Source organism: Ambystoma mexicanum, chromosome 4q (genome assembly GCF_040938575.1).
Source record: "Ambystoma mexicanum isolate Mex_15411 chromosome 4q, UKY_AmexF1_1, whole genome shotgun sequence".
Classification (NCBI taxonomy): domain Eukaryota; kingdom Metazoa; phylum Chordata; class Amphibia; order Caudata; family Ambystomatidae; genus Ambystoma; species Ambystoma mexicanum.
This window is the reverse complement of record NC_090928.1, coordinates 270091338-270114605: the sequence shown is the minus strand read 5'-3', so window position 1 is coordinate 270114605 and position 23268 is coordinate 270091338. Positions and strand designations below refer to the sequence as shown.

At 46.2% G+C, this 23268-nt stretch overlaps 1 protein-coding gene across 5 annotated transcripts in view; it reads left to right on the top strand.

Moving 5' to 3' along the window:
* Window positions 1-23268, top strand: part of LOC138467666 (protein unc-93 homolog A-like) — a 366337-nt gene that overhangs the window by 328142 nt on the left and 14927 nt on the right. For all 5 annotated transcript variants that reach the window (XM_069607849.1, XM_069607847.1, XM_069607850.1 and 2 more), the window contains one exon: window positions 4275-4406. In XM_069607849.1, coding sequence (XP_069463950.1) covers window positions 4275-4406 — 132 coding nt within the window. The remainder of the gene's footprint in view (window positions 1-4274; window positions 4407-23268) is intronic.

Here is a 23268-nt window from a genome sequence, read left to right as displayed (position 1 = left end):
ACAGAGGGTTCCCTCTGCCGGGTTTGAGCATGTCTTTCTCTTTGTGGGGATTCCCTTCAGCACGTTCCTTCATCACCTCAATACACCAATGCTCCTAGGTATTTGTACTTTCTTAATCTCTTTAATTTTGCCCTTTTTCCCTCTTGGCATCTTTCAACGTTCATATGATTGCTTTCCACTTAATCAACTCTCGGTCGGGATCGCGGTTACTTTCTTGCCTTCGTTTCCCGCTTTCCATAACTCACAATATTTCACAGTGACTTTAGAATGTGCCATTCCGCTTCGCAGAACCACTTTCTTACTTTGTATACTTTTCTCACCATTAAATCATTGTCCTCTTCATTACGCGTTTTATCAGCAGATGCGCAACCTTCAACTCTTGTTACGTGCCTCTTTTGCTCTTAATACAAACTAGGCTTTTGAAGCCTTCGATAACTCACTGGTCGTGTTAATTGGGCTTCTATCGACAACATCTTTCATGTAGCAGTGAAGGCCGTTACCAACGCCTCCTCTGCTCCCCCCCAACTGCGTCATTCACCCAGGAGGGTAGCAGGCCACCTGGAAGCACTTTGAAGGTTTCTCCTTTTCGTTCACTCGGTTTCGGTCATGGAACGCTTACAGCTTCCCAAAAGTGTGGAATTCTCACTTGGGTCTCTCTTATTCTCCCCAGCCGCCGATCAGTCCCTTGGCCTTCACAATCCATAGCCTGATTCACATCAGCTCTGAAAGAGCTGTTCCTGCTGATAGGATGAAACACCCAGGCAGGAGGGCTACTACGAGTTCGCGAACCCAGAACTCATGGAAGGCCTAACTCCTTCCCTTTCCCAAAAAGAACGCAGGCCCAGACAGATAGCAAGTTCAAACTGTGCTTTATTACAGCCAAAACCAACAGGGATCAATACACAGAGGAAAATCCAGGTACATCACAGCGAATTCTGTCTCGCAGGCCAGTTTTGTAACTCCGTTGCATCACACTGACATCACAATCTGGGCCCTTCTCCAGGAAACCTAAAACATCCTGTGATTGGGCGTTGGGTGGTAGTCCACCTATGGAGGTCCCTATAGCAGCTAGGTTACTGGTCCTCCCATGTCAGATGGCTAGTCTGGCTCATCCCCAAAAAATGTTACTTCTAAAATGTTGCAGTGTTTGGGTCTATTGATTGGTTCTTGCCCATCGGGACCCAAGTCGGTTCTCAGCTCAAAATGTACCCACAACTATGTGTCTGCATTATAACATGTGTGAACCACCAATGCCTGTGCGAGTGCTCAGTCTCATCATGCAATACTCGGCTTCTCTGTAACAACTTAGTTGCAAGGTATTGTATGCTTGTGAGACTGTCCTTCTTTCCAAGCTGCTAGTTTGGCTCACTATTAGCTCTGCTGGACCACGTGTTCAGTGGCCATGTTTCTGATCTATGCAGTTCTGAATTAGTCTGAATTTAAGGAGACTTATTCACATTTTCTCTGCGCTGGTGTTACTGCAGTTCAGGAAAAGGAATGTTGCTTGCTTCGTGGCGACCTTGGCAGCAGGTCCTTGTCCCACACAGCTTGCTCTTCTTTTCGCTCTGAATTCAGCTCAGCTCAGCCTGCACTGAGGCTACTGTGGCCTACTGTAATTTCTCCAAGCCATAGCATGGCTTCGACATTGTGCTATTCTATACTATTCATAGATTAGTCAGTTATGGTGCTGTCAGGTCTTTCAAGTGCTCCTGCAGTTCAATAGGGTTATTTGCATGCAAGCATCTGCAAGCTTCTTGCGGTTTCTGCACTGCTGCAGTCAAGCTAATGACAAAATAATAAAGCAATGGCAGTATGAACATGTTTCTGTCTTCTAACTCATAGGGCCTCATTACAACAATTGCGGAATGCGTTTAACGGTGCCGCTAATGGTGGCGGCGCCGTTAAACGCATTCCGCAATATTACGAGGTTCCCTCGCGGGACCCGATGTGGATGTCTGGTTTTACCAGATGTTCCTCGCGGGTCCCGCGAGGGGACCAGGGAGCTAACAACGGGCCGGCCCATTGTTAGCTCCCGCACCCATTCCCATTGAGCCCTATGGGGGCTCAAATGGGAATGGGGAAGGTCCGGGCCCGGGTTCCCTGAAGGAGGAATTAACGGGCCCTCCAAACTCGGAATGACCCAGTAAATCCCCATTCAGGGAACCCGGACACGGTTTTGGCGGCAGCCATGCCCTTACTAAGGGCATGGCTGCCTCCAAAGTCGTAATGAGGCCCATAGAACTGACGCATTTGTGTTCTTCGTGTATTTGGGTGCGGGATTATGTCCCGCTGTGCGGATGGCACATGTGCTTGATATCTAACGCTGCTATGTCATGATGTCTCTAACGACATTGAGCATGTCTTCTTGGCGCTTTAACCGAGGCTGTCAATTGAAGGGTCCTTAGCAGCATCCAGAGACTCCTCATCCACTCTAGGTAGTGTCTGTGCTTGCCCTGGACTGTAGGTTTGGCGGAGTGGGTACCTTGCCTCGTATTTGTCGATCAGAGGAGCAGTGGGGGTCGGTCCTGAATGGTACGAACATTTCCTTCGGTTTGTCTTCCCGTTCGTGTGCCTGGTGGGGTGGGAGGCATGGGTGGATTTCCACCTCCCCTCTTCACTTCTCGTACCCAGCCTTCCTCAGAGTGTGCCTGTGCACAGCACCTTTTATCCTGGCAGGGAGTGGTAACAAGTGGCAGCTGTGTGTAATTCGGATTACCTGCTTGATCTCATTAGAGGGACAGAGCCATTGCAAGTCAGTAGAGGTAATCTTCCTTGTCTCATGTCTCATCTTCCTCAGCTCAGTAGTGTTGTCAATCTGAAGTGGGGAGGAAATATGGGAGTTGTAGTTTCCCATAAAATAAGCAGGGATAGGGGCAAGATGGGTTGGGGGAAAAGGGGGATACCATGTCTCACTATCAGTTACTTCACGCCCACTCTCAGAGGACGCCCTACCGACGTGATCCTCCCTCGCTCATCCACCCCCAGGGCCAGGATACAAAAGCCTCCCTGGGCACCTGAGTACAGGATCCAGGCATCCTAGGTCGTGAAACACCCTGTGGTTTTTCACATATGATATTTCAAATTCTAAATGGTTTTAGAAAGGTCTAGAATATGTTATGATGTTAATGGGTCCACTATGATATATTTATGCTAAACCACAGATTGCATGTTAGGCGTTTTATTAATTGTTGTTTTTGGTATCAATGTTAGATGCTGCTGATTTGCTTTATATATTCTGTTTTTATCGACTGATCTATTTTCATGTTTTTATTATGCATTATTGATAAAACACGGTTGTTTTACATTTTTACATTTTTGGGGGAAAAGTCGGAAAACACTGATAAATACAGATTCAATGCTGCTTTGAACACATTGTGAAAACACGAGCAGAGTTAAAAAAAAAAAACTCTTAAGCAGGAAAACATATGTATACTGCAGGGGTATTACCCTCTTCATTTATTAAATCCAGTGCTGGTCATTGGGCCGGCTCTCGGTGCATCCGAGATCCGGCACCAGATATGGAGCCGGATCTCGGGATCCGGTCAGAGTCAGCCGCCCAAGACCATGAACCGCGCTGGACTAGTCAAAAAAAAGAAGAAAAAATAAAAAAGCCCACGCGATGGTAGCATTGCCTTTTACTGAGGCTTTGGCACTGGTGTGTGATACATTGGCAATGGTAATGCATTACACACCAGTGCCAAAACCGGCAGTAAAAAGCAATGCTGTCGTCGCGGGTGTTTTAAAAAAAAATGTATGTATTCCAGCATTGCTGGATGTCCACTACGAGCCCCTCCCCTCTAGACCACGCCCCCTCTCCCAAACTCCTCCCCCACCCCAGCCCTTGTGTTGTGGGATCCCCCACCACATTTTTTCCATTTCCACCACTGATTAAATCAGTCACATTGGCTTTGCCAGTGCCTTTTTTCTAGGGCAGGTTTAATTATTTAGAACCGAACCAACATAGCAGAAAAAACATTTACCATTTTCTAGTCACTGGCCTGGATGGGATTCCCTTAAACATTTCACCTTCAATGCAGGCTTTTCCTCTGAACATGCATGCAAGTGTATGATGAGCACCTTAGCTAATCTCGGCCTAATGTATGTTTGCTATCCTACTTTTCTCTTGAGCCTCACTTTCCTTTTAGATGAAAAGAGCCCTGAAGCAGAGGACAGATTTCACGAGCTCCATACAAAAATAATAAACACATTATCTGTGATGCTTCTCATCTGGCACTAATCCTTTTTGTGCTGTGACTGTTATTCTCTCCACACAGCGGCAGCCACAAGTGTATCCTCTATCATTGCCCTTTTGCTGTGGAAACCTGACCCTGAGGAGTTTGCAGTGTTCTTCATCTTTCCTGCTCTATGGAGCATGTCTGATGCCATCTGCCAGACACTGCTCAATGGTAAGTTGTGAACAACTCTGCAAATCAAATCTAAAAATATGTATTATATTGAAACGTTAGACCCCATTATAGCAGTAGCACCTCTGACCTAGGAGTTAAGTGTCTGGGCTTGTCCTTTTGGGCACATTGCCTGTGGCATGGCTCTCAGCAGCACCCAGGACAACACTGCATCAACAAATCCCCACTGTTCATTGATATTGATATTTTATTTGCATCACGCTCGTACACAAGGGTTCCAGAGCACGACGAGGCAAGGGAGGGGAACAGGGGAGAACAAAAACAACGATCTTACTAGGCCCAGTGACATTGAGAACACGCAGGTGCATGGGAGAGGGAAAGGGGAAAGTGCATGGGAGGGGGAGAGGTGGAAAGTGCTGAGCAAAAGCAATACAAATAATAAATAAAACATACATAAATAAATAATAAAAGCAACAAACAGTGGTAGTGCAGCCAGCAAGTGGCAAGTGCTAGGTTTAAGGCAACAGCCATGGTATGTCTGATACGTGCAGAAAACAGGGGGGTGGGGGGACTGTAGTGTTGCAGATACAGACCCCAGTGCAAGGGATTGCCAGGAGGCACTGCAGGTGGATGGCAAGGTGAGACAGGTTCCTGGGCCTGAAATCCAGAGGGTGACCAGGTGCACAATGCCGAGACAGAGCAGATCAGCAGCAGAGAGGAGGAGAGAAGGCAGAAGCAAAGGGGAAGGTCTTGAGATGCTTCCGGAACCGGAGATGGTTCTCCTCAAGTTTCAGAGTGGCAGGGAGGCTGTTCCAGAGTGAGGCCCAGTCGAAGACAGAGATCTACCCCCAGCTCGTTTTTTGGAAAAAAGACTGACCCTGAGGGAGTTAGAGGTCGAGGAGCGAAGAGCTTGGGAGGGAAGCTATTTATGAAGGGAGACCTGAAGGTATTTTGGGCCAGGCCCCAGAAAGCCTTGTGGACAATGCAAAGGGTCTTGAATTCTATCCTTGCAGCCACTGGGAGCCAGTGGAGAGATTTCAGGGCTGGAGAGATACAATCCCAAGGCTTGAGGCCAAGGACAAGTCTTGCAGTCCTATTCTGGATAGGTTGCAAAGGGCGGAGAGTAGAAGCAGGTAGATTTAGAAAGAGGCTGTTGTAATAGTCCAACCTAGAGAGAACCAGGGCTCAAGAGAGAGTGAACTTCTAGGGGAAGGATAGGAAAGGCAGAATACCTCTGAGGAGGTGCAGTAGGAAGTTTGACTTTTTAGAGGCATCAGAGATGTGGGCAGAGAAGGAAAGCGTGGAGTCAAAGATGACCCCAAGGTTCGTAGCCTCACAGGTGGGGCTAGGAGGTGTGCCGATGAGGAGGATCTCTGTCTTGATGGCATTAAGGCAGAGATGCCTAGAGATGCTCAGGCCATGCCAAGAGGCTCCCTTTACCTGGGCAGGACCATAGAACCTTCACTGGTAGTCATCAAACCACCTTAATGGCCCACTTTACATGATCTCTGGTCAATCTCAATGGCACCTTTGAGGCAGGGTGTCGCTGAACAATCTAATGACCCACTGTGTATGGCCTTTGACCGTGCAAGGTACATCATTCAAGGACCGCAGGGCCAAAGAATAGTTTGACTATGTTACAGTTTGTACCATTCCAGAGTGACCAGGGGCCACTGTATCCCCTGAAATATGTCGAGGGCATGGCCGTATACCATGTTGTTAGAGAGTTTTACTAATGTTCACCTGTGGCAGGAATATAGAAGACTCACTCTTAGGTGTACATGGCTCCAGCTCTTAGGTTTGGCTTGAACTGCCCAAAAGGTTTGGTAGCGATGGTCGAGCAGCCAGGCTTAGTCTAGGATGGAGAAGGGCTATTGGTAAGTACAAAGACCTCAGAGCACACTTATAGTCAAGAATACACTTACACACTTTAGTTTTATAAACATATGGTTATTTATTATAAACAGTAAGGCGAACCAACACTATACTAGAATTTCAGGTAAGTATACTTATTGACATAAAATAGTAAGGTATTTGCTGAGCATTACTCAATTAACTGGTAGACCCTCAAAGTCAGTTGGGACACTGGGTGACCAGGACCTATGGGCGGAGGAACAAAGGAAGGCAGACACTTTCAAAGTTAAAAGTTTAGCAGGAGTCTTCTATTTTGCAGGTAGGTAAAATGTTCAGTGTAAAGAAGGTTCAGGGAGGTTAGATAGATTCCCTGATGGTTTGTAACCCAAAAGGACTGATTTCCTTAGGCCTAGGAGAACACTATTGGGTTGTCCACTCCAAAGTGTCTCAAGAAGCTCAGGAGGAGTACAGATCAACAAAGAAAGGTGTGGGACAGTACCTTTTCTGATGAAGAACAACGATGTCACCAGTGGGTCCACAAGGTGAGGTGACAGCAGCTCCTGGTCGGAAACTTGGCCTGGAAGTTGAATAAAGAACCTTTGGCGGGAACTGACGGTCAGCTACTTGCGATGGGACGCCCAGCAGACGATCTTCACGATATTGGCTTGTTGGGACTCGACACAGGATTCGGTTCAGTGATAGGAGGAGGCTTCTCAGAGTGGGAAAACGACAGGCCCAGAACGATACTTAAAATGTATCAGCCGAAACCGCGCTTCCGGAGACGATGCACAGCAAAATGGTCCAGGTATTGGGAGATTGCAGCCCAGGACGGTCACAGCTCTTCAAGGAATGGCTCAAATGCAGTTAGTCTCGAGAATGGTTAGGCACACCAGTCCAAGGGAGGAAGTTGTCCGGTCTGGATCTTTCCTATTGAGCAGAAGAGGAGGTTGGAGAATCAGCGGTTAGTCAGCAGTCCTTGGCGGCCACTGGAGGTGACTGTAGACATCCTTCTTCTTCTTCTTTGGATTCTTCTTACCATTGGTCGACTCTCCTATTTAGCTCCAGTGTACTGGAGGACGGAGCAACCTCTGAACGTGCCCACGAGATTCAGAGCTCGCCCTCCAGCACCTTAAAACGAGATAGCTGCACCTTGAGGAGGATGGGGTGCAGGATTCTCTTACTCCAACACCAATCAATAAGGACAAGTCAATGGTTTGGCAAAGGGAAGTCTGTTTAATGACAAGTACAGAAAACGGGGAAACAAATGGAAATCAACAGTGATGCGATCGCCTGTCTCGCTTCAACTTCCCAATTCTTCATGCAAACAGTAATTTTTATAGCAAATTCTCGTCATCATTGACGTGTAGAACTCATAAGTTTGACATGCAATTCTATTGGTCGAGAAAGGTAACTTAAGTATAGATGCTAAATCTGTATATGGTAACAGAGTGTGAGGATTGGATAACTCTTATCGGGTGGGGGTCTACGCCCATCCCTCTAAATCACTTGTGATAGATGTCACTACAAGTACAACATCTCATTGGTTTTATTAGCTATAGGACCCTAGATTATTTGGTCCATTGTGATTGGGTGGGTTACACCCCTAGGCATAAATCTCCACTTTAATTAGCAGCATGCAGAACAGACACCCAGATGCGGAGTGCCCCAAGATTCACCCTGCCTTCCTTCCATCAATCAGCACTTTAGAGCTATGTGTCAATTAGTTGGCTGAGGTCAGCCTCGAAACTGTAGCTTCTTATCAGGAAAAGTTATGGCACCTTCTGGTTTGGGTGACATCAGACGTTGGTACCTCTTTGCACTTGGCTGATCACGTGTCCGTTCACCATGAATCTGCTTCATTCTCCCTCAATTTGTGTATTTGATTCTTTTGTTCGACCTCGCCACCTGCCGGGACTCCTTATCTCGACCTTCATGGGGTAGGCTTCAATGCTCTTAAGTTTCGATTCTTCAGCTTTGCTGCTCTCCTCCCTTCCTGGAGTTGACCTCGAATTCCGAGCCATGAGCTGCTTCTTGCTGAGTTTCGATTCCGCTCTTCCGTCTGACTTTGAGCTCTTTTGTGAATCCTGGCCTATTCGTCCCCTATCATCATAGGCTTAGTTCTGCTTTTGTAAAATGGAGTCTCCCTTGTATAATGTGCTGCTTGAGGTAGATATATAGTTGGCGCTTGCCGCTCTATCCTTCTACTAAGCATTGCAAGCAGTATCGTTTCCTTAGCTTCTTGCGTTCCAGGCCTATTTACAGACATTTAGCCAGTTAGATATTTCCATCCTGCTTAAATGGTTACGTTTCTTCATAGTTCAGCATTGTTTCTTCTTTTATGTCCATTACATCCTTATTCTGAACATTTCGTATTTGGTTATCGCCTTTTGATTGGCGTTTCTTTCATCTGTGAGTCAGTCCGGACCATTGTGACGTCAGCATTCGCCTCCAAAGAGAGCCCTTTGGGTCTCTTCTGGGACAGTTTGTAAATAGTCTTCATTTCGCGTCAGCTGCTGGTACGGTTGTCTCAATGGGTATTGTGCGGCCCATGCTTGTCTGGTTATTGGTGCTTCAATAGGTATCAAGTCCTTCTGATGGGCACTGGACAGAGCCCTACTATGGCTCTCTGTTGGGTTATTTGCTCCTTACACGTCACATATGTTGGCGAGTATGCTTCTGGCATTTCAAACTGGGTGGCTGGAGTGCAGGCCGTATTTGGGACCTCCTCTACACACCCCCCTCTGGTCGGTTTATCAACCACTTCTTCTTCTTCCTTTACGTCACTCTTACTTGGCTCTTCTGCATCCAGGGTTGTACATGAAGGTGTAAACGTGTGTTTCTTTGGAGTCTATATTTTTATCACTCCTTTCAGGTTTTCTGCTGTTTTTACATGTTCGCCTTTGTTCCAGGTCATAAGCTGACACTGACCACTTGGGCTACAATAGATCGATTTTCCTTCATAATGTCCACATCTTCTGGGATACACAAATTTTGTTCCTTCTGATGCAAATTCGCTGGCCTTCATAAAGTTTCTTATTTCTTCATCAGTCAGGTCTCTGGGCTTCCATCCTGGTTTGACATCGATCATGATCTTCATCCCAATGGCTTTCTTCGCACTTTTCTGGCATTGTGTGATGATTATCTTGATAATACAAAATCCTAGTAGTATCATAAATAGCAAGGCTCCCAGAAACTTGAATATGTCTGCCATCCATTGTGAGACCCATGAAAATAGTGTTCCAAACCAGCTGTCATCATCAACTTCGTCAATTTCATTGATCATCTGGTTCTGTAGGTTTGTCAGCGTACCTATGGCTTCTGTTAAGGTTCCATTTTCTTTGTCATGCGAAGGTATAAATGTGCAACATGATTCTCCAGTTTTTTGTGCAAACATCTCCATCCATCGCTGTGATCATGTCAAGTACATATCTGTTCTGGAGGGACATCAGTCGGATTGCTCTTAGTTCTTCCTTAATAGCATTGAATCCTTTTATGGTAGCGTTGATGGTCTGCAATAACTCCCATCTGGTTATCTGCAACCATTTAGTATTTACTCCAACTTGGATCCATGGCATGAGGATCGTTATGAATACTGATGAGGTGCGGCTGAAGAGCCTGTGTTCATACGGGATTGCATGCAATGCCTCTTCCGATTTGGCCGAAAAGTAGTTTTCTCTCTTCATTCGGGATACTAGTTCTGCGGATCTCCTTTTCCTCAGGTGGGCATCTGCTTTTGGAAAGCTGCCAATGTTCAGGTCACTCTTCGGGATCACAAGTGCAGGGACGTGGCCATTCACTATTGTGCATATGCCTCCCCAATTTCTCGGCAGCCTTATGTATGCTTTGGATCCACACGCCCAGTAATAATCCATAATTACTGCAGTTCTGTGAGTGATTCCTGGAGCTTCGAAGATGCGTCCGCAGTTCTGATTCTCTCCCATCTTCGACGTGCCATTGTTCCAGAAGCACAAATTTTGGGCTTTCCAGTGGCACTATCTGCAATGGTCCCCCTCTATCTTCGACCCAGGTTAGTAACTTTACCAACTTTGGCCATAGAGATTTGCACAGTTTTTGTGAGTTTTCTACTGCTTCTTTGCAGGCTCCAAGGACCATGCATGCTCGGCATATCACTACTCCTTCTTCCCATCCGTTTGGTGAAAGCACTGTTTCCCAAATCTGTATTTGGCCTCTATTCTTCCAAATTTGGGCTTCTTCTGGAGTTTTTCCTTGGATGTTCAGTCTCGGGTTAATTTCCCATCTTGTTCCTGCTCCTTTTACTCCTGGCTTTTCAAACCTGATCACGTGATTCCTGGTAAGAGCTCTGTTTCTTGTCTTAATGTCCTGGACATAATAATCTTCATCGGGATATGCTGTTTCAGTTGCCCATATCAGTGAGGCATCTTTTCCCATAAATTGTCCTCTGGTGTTGCACATTGCAATGTGTGACAAACAGTGTGCTGTCGGGACATCAATTTCTACAGCCACGAAGATCTTGGATTATCCCATGCTGTACGGTAGAAGTGCACACACGAAGCATTCTTCTTTCGAATTTCGTCTTCCAACTTCTTTCATGTGCTGGTACCAAATATTGTTCCCCCGATGCGCTGTTCTGTCCAGGTAATCGTTCAATTCATTGTTGTCTTCATGTGGGCTTCTTTTGATTCTTAGTGTCTTCCTGTAGTTTGCTATAACTACGTCTCTAAACGTGTCTGTGTGACTTTTCCTTGCTGGGGGATTCTCAGGCATTCTGGTCGATGGAGCATGTTTCCTTCTCTGCATCGATGTGGTAGTTGGAGTTTTTGCAATTCCCTAATTCTCTGCTTTCATCCTTTTCCTGCCCTCTGCAAGTGTCTTTATTAGTCACCAGCTTGTCACCTGCCCCGTGTATGGCTGCATCATGGGCCTGGTACTTGCTCCTTGTATTGCAACTTGTGTGATTGTCAGTACAGTCTCTGCAGGTTTGGTTTCCAGTTCCTCATGTAGCTTCTTAGCTTTAGCTATGAACGGGAATAAATGATCTTGCAGCATTTGTGTCCTTGCAGTGAATTCTCCTACAGCTGCTTCTGTCTTTTTAAGGGCTCTTGTTACGTCTCCTTTAGTTGACGTTTCTCTTGGTTCTTCTCGGTTTCTCTCATTGTTTTCTGAGGCTGATTGTTCGGCAGGCTGTCTTGTGCTCTCCGCTGCCTTTGCTTGAGGTTCCGTAGCCATTGACACTTGCCCTAGTTCATGCGCATTTAGTGTGTGGGTGCGTGTAGTGGTCAGTGCTATGTTTTCATTCATTCCGTACTGACCCTGTCTCCAGCTCTTCTCTTCATTTGTTAACTCAAATGTGTGTGTGTCACTGCTGATTACATTCAATTTCAGATCCTTTACCTTACCATCGGATTTTCTCAGGACTGGAATAACTATATAGGGTCTAGGTGCTTGAGTGGGAATTGTACGTACATTATCATGTGGGTGTACTGCAATTGGACCACTTTGTGTACCAATAAAGAAGGCAGTTCTGATTGTTAATGACAAAAAGACAATGATAATCACCATGCATATACATATGAGCGTGCGGTAAGACAGGTGGCAGCATTTCCTTCCACGGAAGCCGGGCCCCCCCCCTGCTGGTGGGATGACCAGGTTACTGTTCTGGGCCCCCATTTTGATTATAGGAAAATATTATTGTTCTACTCTTTTCGTTCACTCCATTGTTGGTTCTTGAAAGTTAGTGTCTTAAAGTGTCTGGTGCTTCGTAAGTGTCCCCCCTCTTGTGGGTGCTGATTGTCTCTGGATATGAATACAGTTCCCTTGCTAGACAATGGAAAAGATTAGACTAACACCTTTGGAGAGTCACATTCATTGTGCATATTCAAAATAGGTGAGATCCCAGTCCACCCCCCGAATCTGCTTCATTCCTGAAGACATGATGGAATCTTTTCAATGTAAAAATAGGAAACCAGCAATCATTCAAAATTAAGGTAAAAAAATAAGAAAAAATAAAACGGTGAAGTCCTCGTCTCTGCTTCCACGATCTGTCCCATGGCGGAAAGATGAAGTGCTTTGACTCTGTCTCCCGGATCTGTCCAACGGCCGACGGTTTCACTGGAATCTCCTCATGTAGTCTCTCTGAAAGTTGGACAGCTCCACTTGCAGCATGATACTGTGGAGGAGTGTTCCCATCTGTGCGACGTTAGCTGGATCTCTGAAGAAGGTAATGACATCAACTTCGGCAGGTCTCCCCACCATTTCCAGAAAGTTAGTTACTAGGCAAAACAGGACGTTGTGTGCCAGCCGGCTGTCCTCGGGTGACAGAGACATTTGTCCTGCTTGATGGGTTCTGGATCACTGGCCCTTCCCTTGACGTGAACAGTCTCTGCACTTTCCTGCAGCATGGATTGCTACTATGTAGTTCAGTTTGACCGATAGCTGGTTCAAATGTTCAGTGTTCGCTGGATCTCTGATAAATGTGAGTGTGTCAGTGGTTCTTCCGACAATAGCTGGGCACTCTTCTAGTATGCGGAAGAAGTGTGTATTGACGAGTTCATCTATAATTGCCTGTGGTGGAAGCATTTGTGTCCTTACCACTGTATTCAGGCAACTGAATGTAGGCTTCTGCAATGACAGTTAACAGTTGCCAAATTACTTTCTTGTTGGCAGAATCTTGAATAAAGTCTGAGATACTGGTGACTCTCCCTACAAGGGACGGATATGTCTCTAGCACTAACTGAAAACAGGACAACACATCCTTTGCGATATTTCTGCTTGGTGACACCATTGCTACTGTGAGGTGATGTTCTGCTCTTTGATGAGTCGGGATGCTGTGTTTAGCGTTTAGGCGAAAGTCTTTAATCACAGTCTATTTGAGTCTTGTTTTCTTCGACGCTTCAGTGTGATTTTTTTACAAGCCTGAGTAATCAAACGTGGTGTGGCTTAGATGAGTGTCTGTTATGTCCTTATCCCCTTTTTTGCTTAGAGGAACTGTTCAGTTTAAGCCATAACTTGCAAACGGGTTCTTTGTCTTGGCTTTTCTGCTCATGCGTCCTTCTTCCTCGTCATGGATCTCGTCTGCATGTGCTGAGGTTCTTCCCCTTTGTCTGTAGTTTCCTCGTGGTGGGGGCCTTCTCCGATATAGGGCTTAATGTCATTGAGAAAAATCCATGCTCTCCTGCCCTGCAATTTGACTGCTGATGGAGTGCAGTCTTCTACGATGAAAGGACCTTTGAATCTTGGCTCGTTCCACCTTTTCCTCGTCTAGTTTTTTACCAACACGGCGTCTCCAGGGAAGATGAGAGGTACATGTAGACCTTGAGCTGTGTCTGCGTCAATGCCTCCTACTGTGTCTTGTGCTGCGCTGCATCCTTTTCGTCATCGCTGTAGTTGGCCTGAAATGACAGTAAGGCTTGATGTCATACAGTTCAAGTATTTTGACAATTCGGTTCCCAGGACCTCTTTGGTTGGCTCGGCATCACATCTAGCTCTATCTCTTAGGGTGAGAGGGGTATTCATTCTCCTTCCCGTGACTCGTGCGGTGTAAGATGATGGTTGGAGCCTGGTTGGTTCCGAAGAGCATACAATGCCAGTGGAAGGCAGTGCAACCATCCCCTCTTTAGAGTAAGCTTCAACTTGGCTATCCTTTCCTTTAACAAGCCTTTGAGCCTCTCACAAATACCATTACCTTCCGGATGATACGCCAACGAGAACTTGTGCTTTATACCAAACAGCAAGCTGATCTGTTCAAAGACTGAGTTAACAAAATGAGCCCCGTTGTCTGATCTCATCACCTTGCACACCCCGCATCTAGGGAACACTTCCCTCACCAGGAATTTGGCTGCACAGGCTGAGTCTGGGTGTGTACAGGGACCTGCTTCTATCCATCTAGAGAATGGACAGACCAATACAATTAAGTACCTGTACCCGTTACACACTTGGACCATGTCGACGTAGTCGATATGTAAGTGCTGAAAAGGGCCATTTGGCTGGGGGAGGACTCCTCTCACTACTTTTAATGTGTGCCCAGCGGTGAATTGCTGGCAGATTATGCAGTTCACCATAAAGAATGCAACATGCTCTGCTAAATTTGGTATGAACCAGTCTTCCGCGAGCATTGCAGCTAGATTCTCTTTCGACATATGTAATGGGTAATGTAATTGCTCCATTGCTATTTTCAGTAGGGCTACAGGCCTGGCTGGTTTACCAGTGCTGTCTTGCCACCACAATCCATCAGAGAGGTTTAAAGAACACCCTCAAGGTTCTTTTCATCTTGTGGTGCCTCCCTTTGAAGCTCCATCAATTGTGTCTGCCCCATGTTACTATAGGCTTCGGGTGTGGTTCGTGCTACCATCATTCGTTCATGGGTGTACGCCACTTCTACTTCCATGATCGTCTCACTTTTGGCGGCCATACACTTGGCTTCCGTCTCTGCTGCGTGATTTCCGTGCAACACAAAATCTGTCCTGTGAGTATGGGCGGCGCATTTCATGACTGCTATGCCCACTGGGAGCTGTAGTGCCTTAATCAGCCTGTCCAATAAGGCTGCATGCTGCACTGGCATGCCGTCCGCTCTGGGCTAGCCCCTCCTTTTCCAGCACGCTAGGCCTGCGTGCACTGTGGTTGTCACATAGGCGGAGTCACTGTACACTGTTATTTCCTGGTCTGCATGATTCTCAATGACGAGTATCAATGTCAATAACTCTGTAGCCTGTGCTGAAAAATTAGATGGTATTTGTGCACTGACGAGTACTTGAAATTCTCTGTTTGCTATGTGTTTCATCACGGCAACGCCTGAATATCTTTGCCCGTCTTCTTGGTTGATTCTTGAAGAACCGTCAATGAAAACGATCTCTCCTCCTGCTAGGGTGTTTTCTTTTATCCTTGGGATTTCATCATAGAATTCATCATAGTTTGCACAGTCATGTGTCGGTTCTCCTTAAGTGACTGGCTCGGCTATGAATGTAGTTGGGTTTACTGTTTTACATCGAACTATTTTGATCGATGGGTTAGATATAATCACCTCGTAGGCAGAAGCTCTTTGAGCTGTCAGCGTACCCTTCAGTTAAAGTCATGGAGCATTCCATTACAATGGTTGTCGCTTTCTCTATGGCGAACGCTGCGGCAGCTAAGCTTTGTTCGCATGGGAATTGGCCTCTCATTACTGGGTCCAGATTCCCACTGTAATACACCAGGGGCTTGTACCCTAACAAGGTTTTTTGGGCGAGCATTGCCGTCATAAAGCTGCCATTCGTGTGTGAAAACAGGTAGAATTCTTCTGCATAATTAGGAATCCCGAGGACTGGAGCCGTACACATCGCTCTCTTGAGTTCAGTAAACCCTTTTTCCATTGTCTCAGTCCATTCAATCATTTCCTTTGTCGCCTGGGCCTTCTTTAGGGCCTGGAGCAAGGGCTTGGTATACGAGCTGTAATCAAAGACCCATGCTCTAACATAATTGCACAGACCTAAAAAGCTCTCCATTTGCTTTACCGCGAGTGGCTTTGACGTGTTCATAATAGCTTCAGCCCTTTCTGGGGTTACCTTTTTTCCTTCATGCAAAATCAACTGGCCTATGTACAGCCCCTCCTGTTGACAATATCACAGTTTTTCCTTGTCAACCTTATAACCCTTCTCAGCCAGTATAGTCAGTAGCTGAACTGAATTGCGCCTGCATCGTTCTTCTGTCATGCTGCAGATCAGAATGTAATCCACATATTGCAAGACAACGCTTTCTACTGCAATATTGCTCAGGTCCATCTGGAGGACTCTTTTAAAGATGGACGGGGACTCACAGTACCCCTGTTGCAAACTTGTGCTTTTCAGACGCATTTGTCTGAATGTGAACGACGTCAGACCTTGTGAATCACGGTGCAACGGGATTGAGAAAAAAGCATTTTTCAAGTCAATCACCGTGAAATATTTTGCCTCAATGGGTATATTACATAAAATCGTGGAAGGATTTGGGACTAGAGGGAACTCGGCTTCAACAATATCGTTTAATGCTCTTAAATCTTGAATTAAACGCCACAACCCTCCTTTTGATTTCTTGACAGGATAGATCACTGTGTTACAGGGTGACTCTGACGTCACGAGGATGCCCTGTTCCATCATGGCGGAAATAGTCTTTGCTATCCCTTCATCCGCCTCTCTGGACATGGGATATTGTCGCGCTTTTGGTCAAATTGCTCCTGGTTTCAGTTTAATTTTCACTTCTCCCACCCCCTTAAGGAGGCCTACGTCATATGGTCCTGTGGTCCATACTGAGACAGGCACCTGGGCCATGTCGTCAAAGTATTCTGGACGTGGCGATAATCGCACACCATTGTCTGCCTTCATCATCGTAGCCTTCAACTAATGCTATTCTACTTCGCACTGCTACAGCATATATCATCAAGGGAAATATTTGTCCCTCCTCTTCATGCATTGGTATTCTCGGCCTGAATAAAAATTCGTCTGGGGTTCTTCTGACTTTGTCTGCGAGGTCTGGTAATCCTGCCATAAGTACACGTATCCCATATTCGAAAACCTCAGGTTCCAGTGGTGTAGCTCTCATGGCTTTGTGTCCTGAATAGGCTCTGATCATATCGTACACATTCGAATAATGCATTCCCGGGGTAGAGCATACTATGCCCTCCTCTGTAAACGAGATGGTCATATTCAATTTTGTCATTAGATCTCGACCCAGAATGTTTACTTGGGTCTGACGAGTATACAACAAAGGTAGATTAATTTCACATTCCCCAATGGAGACTGGGAGTGCGTCTGCAAAGGGAACTCGACTGTGAGCTCCTGTAAAACTCTTGAGTATCTATAGCCTTGCTGGACAAGGAAAATTGAACTTCTCGTATGCACGAGCATGTTGCCCCCATGTCAACTAAGAAAGAATATTCTTTACCCCCTATGGCGACATTCACCCTAGGTTCTCTATTAGGGTCTGGTGTCACTGATAGGATAGAGCACATCAGGGTTCCCAGTGAGCTGTCCTAGTTCATATATAAGTTAGGTCCACTGTACACTTGTGGATTTTCTCCATTCCCAGGGTTGCCTCCCCTCACAGAGTTTGTGCCCTGAGACATTTGGGTTGGTGCTGTTGGAATTGCCCTTGTGGCAAGTTCTGCATGCTCTGGGGTTGAACCCCCTGTTGCGTACCCTGCTGCATGCCTGGTGCTTGCTGCTGTACTGTGTGATTCTGTGCATCGCCCTGTTGTGGGATTGCAGGTGCGTTCTCTGTGCCTGCTCCAAATCCTTGGCTATTTTGCCACGCGCCTTGGCTTCTGTCATGAACCACCGTGCTTGCCCCTTTTGGACTTCGTGGTCCATGATGCGCCGCAGTGGCTACTCCGCGGTCCTACCAACATGGCCGATGCTTCCGAAGCGCGCCATGCCATTCCTCTCTTACTACGTTCAGCTTCCTAGAAAAAGGCCACGCCTACGTGGTGCCGTGCGTCTCAATGCTACTGCTTGGTGTAGCTAGCCGTGCGTTCCGAAGTTCGCTTCGCTCTCCCAGTTATTTCTTTTTTCCTCCTCCCTTCCTGGTATCCAATTCACCCTACCCTTGCCCCAAATTCATGGACTATTCCTGGAATTTACCAGTTCCTTCGGGTCCTTACGCCTGCTTCCTGATTCCTCACTCGGAAGCGGTACTCTTCCGTCGGAAGGCTGCAACTTCACGCTGGACTCCGAAGACCCGCGTCCAGGCTTGTACAAGTCCCGGACAGTAAGGAAGAAAGAACCTACCTCCAGGAGCGTCACAGGAAAGGAAAGACAGGTGAGAAGGGGTGAAACTTGTGACAGCTTCTGCAAGCGCGCGCCAGCTGCCCCGTCATTCCACACAACCAACAAACCGACGGTGGTCGGGCTGTTTGTCCATATGATATATCTGGACTGCCCATATGCACGTTTTGAAAGCCCCCTTGATTACTCTGGAAACCTCCCTGATTATTCTGCCATCCTCTTCCTCTCAATCCCCTTCCCCTTGGGTATTGTCCTATGAAACCCTGGTTATTCTGCTGTGGGATAGCCACCTGTTGTGCGTTCTGTTCAGCTGGGCTAGTCAGCATTGCTCCTTCAAGAGCATACTTGGATAATTTCTTTTTCACCAGCTTTGCTTCCTCACCTTTACGAGTTGCCTCCTTGTTCCGATTCTTTTCTTTCAACAGTCTGCAATAATGTGCAATTGTCAACTGTATTTCGGCCCAAGGTTTAGCCTCAACTCCTACCAATTTCTTAAGCTGTTTTTGTACAGGCTCTGGTAACCCTTGGCATAAAATGTGGTAACACAGGTATGGATTTTGTCCAAGATTCATGCGTTTCGAGCACCCACGCGTCTTGGAAATTCTGGATATAAATTAACGGATCTTCTGACTCCTTCATTTTGTGAGTCATTATAGCTCCCATATCGGAAGTATCTGGGTAAAGCACTCGTAGCGCTTTCCATACTGCTGCTCTGCAATTATTGAATGGCGCTCCATCATGGGCAGTGTTAATTATGGTAACACCGGGGTACCCAGCCCGTGCCCATACATTGTCTGCTCTCTCACCGAGTATGGCAATCAGGAGACCTTTAGTGTCCCCTATAGCTAACGTGACACCCCCTGTCATTTTTTCTAACTCGTGTATCCACTTCCCAGCTCCTGATGTCAACATTGGAAGCTTGTTTTTCAAGTTCTCTTGATCCATGTGTGGCCACGGAATATAGTGCGGTCTCGCTGCCCCTTCTCTTTCCCCATACCTCTCCTGTCTACCGCTGGGGTAACATTCCTGCATCGCCGTCTACCTGGCAATTTCCCCAACCTGTCCGCATAGGTGGGTGCCAGCACCCCTCTCTGACCATGGGGTGTTCCTACGTGTCAGTCAGATTGTGTGGTAGACTTTGATGTCCTCGATGCAGACTCGATAGCGTCTCACCATCGTATCCCTTTGTCCTTTTCGCGCTTTCTCCCTTCTTCATTTGCCTCGCACTCCGTCTCCTCACCGGAGTCAGACATTGATTGTTCCCAATTCATGCAACTCCTTGCGTCATCTTACTGATTTCTAGCCTATCCAGGGACAGTCTCCTGCTCCCACTACTTCGGGTGACGTCCTCAGTGTCATACAGCTGAGTGCTTTCCAGGCGCTTGTTCTCCCCTTGGGATATTGGTTCTAACCCCATTTCATCATATATCTTATTGATCGTTTCCCCAATGCTTCTGGTGTCAAAGTCATCTTCAATATTTGCCCCACTAATGCCTGGTGCTGAATCGTACGCAGTGTAAAATTCTTCAATGTCTTCCCATTCAGGATTGGGTTTTTTAACTTCCCGCTCCAGATATTCGAGATTGCGTGTCCTCTGTCTATGCTTACGTTCAATGTCCTCGAATTCTTTGCGCTTTCTCGCTTCTTCTCTCACCTTATCTACTTCCCTTCTCCTTTCATTACTACGTTCATTTGCCCTTCGAACTTCCTCATCTTCTCGTCTCTTTATCCTTTTTTCATGTGTTCTCTGCTCTTCTTCCAGTTTTTCCAGGTTCTGCCTGTACTGGTTATAGGCTACAACCTGTTTGCTACTGAGCGGCTTTCCTTGCTCTTCACGATATAGCTGTTCTCGCCTGAGCCTATCTTTCCTTTTTATTTCCTTTCTTCTTCTTCTTTTCTTTCGTCCCTTATTTCCTTATCCTTCTCTTTCTCCCTTCTCTGTGTCTCTTCAGATCTCTCTCTCGGTCTCATAACATCACTTCCTTTACCATAGAGTTTCAACAATATCCGTCCCCCATCCGTTCGTCTTTCGCGAATGCTATCTCATCAGTTCTGTTTTCACTTCCTTTCCATTTCGTTCCCTCTCTCTCCTTATCGAGAGGTTCACTTGCTTGTGCCTGATCCTTCCTCTCATCATCGCGCCTCTCCTTGTCCGTCGGGACTGCGGAGGTAATATTTTTGTCCTGATCATTCCCCCTATTTTTGTCACTACTATATGTAGGTGACTCGTATGCGGGGTTGCTTTACCCCGTGGCTGCCTTAAGCTCTCTTAACGGGTAGAGTCCCTCTGACTTACTTCCCTCGGTTTCTGGCTCAGGCGGAGCTGGTGCCGCGGTAGGCATCTCACCCCCCTCGTGCATACATTTAATATCCAGTCTGCAGGTGGCTCTTCCTCCTTCGACTATTCAAACATTTTCCACAGTTCTAGAACAGCGAGGCGTTTTCCCTAGTTTTTTTCCTGTATATGTGGCATGCAAATAAGTCGTCATTTGTTGTAAGACGGCTTTAGATAAGGACCCGTTCTGTGGCCACGGCATAAACATCTTGTGGGCGGTACCCTTAACCCGCTCGGTACTGTATTTCTTAAGCTTGGGTGCATGTTTAGGCAATTGTTTACACAAGTGAGCTAGCGGAGTAATATCTTCCATGCTCAATCTGTTTTAGCAATACTTTCATGCAATTTCACCACTCCCAACAATATGAGCGAGCACCAAATGTCGCAAGGTCCAAATTATCACCAATTCATTCAAGAACATCAATTCATATGCAATTCCCTCTTAATTATAGAATCGCGAAAAACCCTTAATCAATTTCAAACAACATGGAACCAAATTTTCTTACATGTGACACATCAACAGAACATGTATCACGAACGTTAAACAGACTAGACAGACTAGACAGACACCAGCTGGACACAGATATCTCTGCCTTCTAATCAATACCCCGACATGGAGTTTAAACAAACTCCTTTTATGACGTCTTTAATCGTCATAGTAGCCTAGTTTTTCCCTATTATGTGGGACTCTGAGTTCACGTTTCTTCTGACCGCTATATTAAAGGCGAATCCTTTACCTCGGGTGTTCTCCCCAGTATCCTCTCTCTTCTCAGGTGTCTGCCCTGGTATCCTCTGTTTTCTCTCGGGTGTCTATCCCGGTATTCTCTGTTTTCTCTCGGGTGTCTATGCCGGTAACCTCTGTTTTCTCTCAGGTGTCCTACCCCAGTAACCTCTGTTTTCTCTCGGGTGTCATAACCCGGTAACCTCTGTTTTATTCAATTATCCTAGAATCATTATTCCCATATATATATACATATATATATATATACAGTCTTCTCTACTTCTGACTATTTTGTTTTCTCCGCCTCCCACCGTTACCTTTCCCTTACTTGTTCTAATGCCTAAGGACATTTGTCAAAGCATCAATTTTTGTTTCACTCACCGCTCGCATCGTTCCTCTCTGAATCTTCGGGATCACCGCCTCCTTTACCTCCTCCTTCGGTCTTTTTGTCCGATCGGCTGCCCGTAGGAATGAGAAGGGTTATGCTCTGTAAGGCAGGTTCCTTCAGACCCACTGCAGTTTTTTATGGACTTACACTATCATTGTCCATGGGAAGCTTCTCAGTCTACTCAACCGAATAGCGAAGGTCTTGTGATATTGCCGAAGACCTAGAGTTACTTCGTGATGACGGTCAATAGGTATCTTATCAATAATCAAAATTCACTAGTTGATGGTCAAAACCATCCTCTGCTACCAAGTGTACTGGAGGACGGAGCGACCTCTGAACGGGCCCATGAGATTGAGAGCTCGCCCTCCAGCACCTTAAAACGAGATAGCTGCACCTTGAGGAGGATGGGGTGGAGGATTCTCTTACTCCAACACCAATCAATAAGGACAAGTCAATGGTTTGGCAAAGGGAAGTCCGTTTAATGACAAGTACAGAAAGCGGGGAAACAAATGGAAATCAACAGTGATGCGTTCGCCTTTCTCGCTTCAACTTCCCAATTCTTCATGCAAACAGTAATTTTTATAGCAAATTCTCGTCATCATTGACGTGTAGAACTCATATGTTTGGCATGCAATTCTATTGGTCGGGAAAGGTAACTTAAGTATAGGAGCTATATCTGTATATGATAACAGAGAATGAGGATTTGATAACTCTTATGGGGTGGGGGTCTACACCCATCCCTTTACATCACTAATGATAGACATAATTGCAAGTACGACGTCTCTTTGGTTTTACTAGCTATAGGACCCTAGATTATTTGGTCCATTGTGATTGGGTGGGTTACACCCCTAGGCATAAATCTCCACTTTAATTAGCAGCATGCAGAACAGACACCCAGATGCGGAGTGCCCCAAGATTCACCCTGACTCCCTTCCATCAATCAGTGCTTTAGAGCTATGTGTCAATTAGTTGGCTGAGGTTGGACTCGAAACTGTAGCTTCTTATCAGGAAAAGTTATGGCACCCACCGGTTTGGGTGATATCAGACGTTGGTACCTCTTCGCACTTGGATTATCACGTGTTCGTTCACCGTGAATCTGCTTCATTCTCCCTCAATTTGTGTATTTGATTCTTTTGTTCGGCCTTGCCACCTGTCGGGCCTCCTTATCTCGGCCTTCACAGGGTAGGCTTCAATGCTCTTAAGTTTCGATTCTTCAGAGTTGCTGTTCTCCTCCCTTCCTGGAGTTGACCTCGAATTCCTAGCCATGAGCTGCTTCTTGCTGAGTTTCGATTCCGCTCTTCCGTCTGACTTTGAGCTAGTTTGCAAATCCTGGCCTATTTGTCCCCTATCATCATTAATTCTGCTTTTGTAAAATGGAGTCGCACTTGTATAATGTGCTGCTTGAGGTAGATACATAGTTGGCGCTTGCCACTCTATTCTTCTACTAAGCATTGCAAGCAGTATTGTTTCCTTAGCTTCTTGCGTTCCAGGCCTATTTACAGACATTTAGCCAGTTACATATTTCCATCCTGCTTAAATGGTTAGGTTTCTTCAAAGTTCAGCATTGTTTCTTCTTTTATGTCCATTATATCCTTATTCGCAACATTTCGACTTTGTTTATCGCCTTTTGATTGACGTTTCTTTCATCTGTGAGTCTGTCCGGACCATTGTGATGTCAGCATTCGCCTCCAATAAGAGCCCTTTGGGTCTCTTCCGGGACAGTTTGTAAGTAGTCTTCATTTCGCATTAGCTGCTGGTACGGTTGTCTCAATGGGTATCGTGCGGCCCATGGTTGTCTGGATATTGGTGCTTCAATAGGTATACAAGTCCTTCTGATGGGCACTTGGCAGAGCCCTTCTGTGGCTCTCTGTTGGTTTATTTGCTCCTTAAACGTC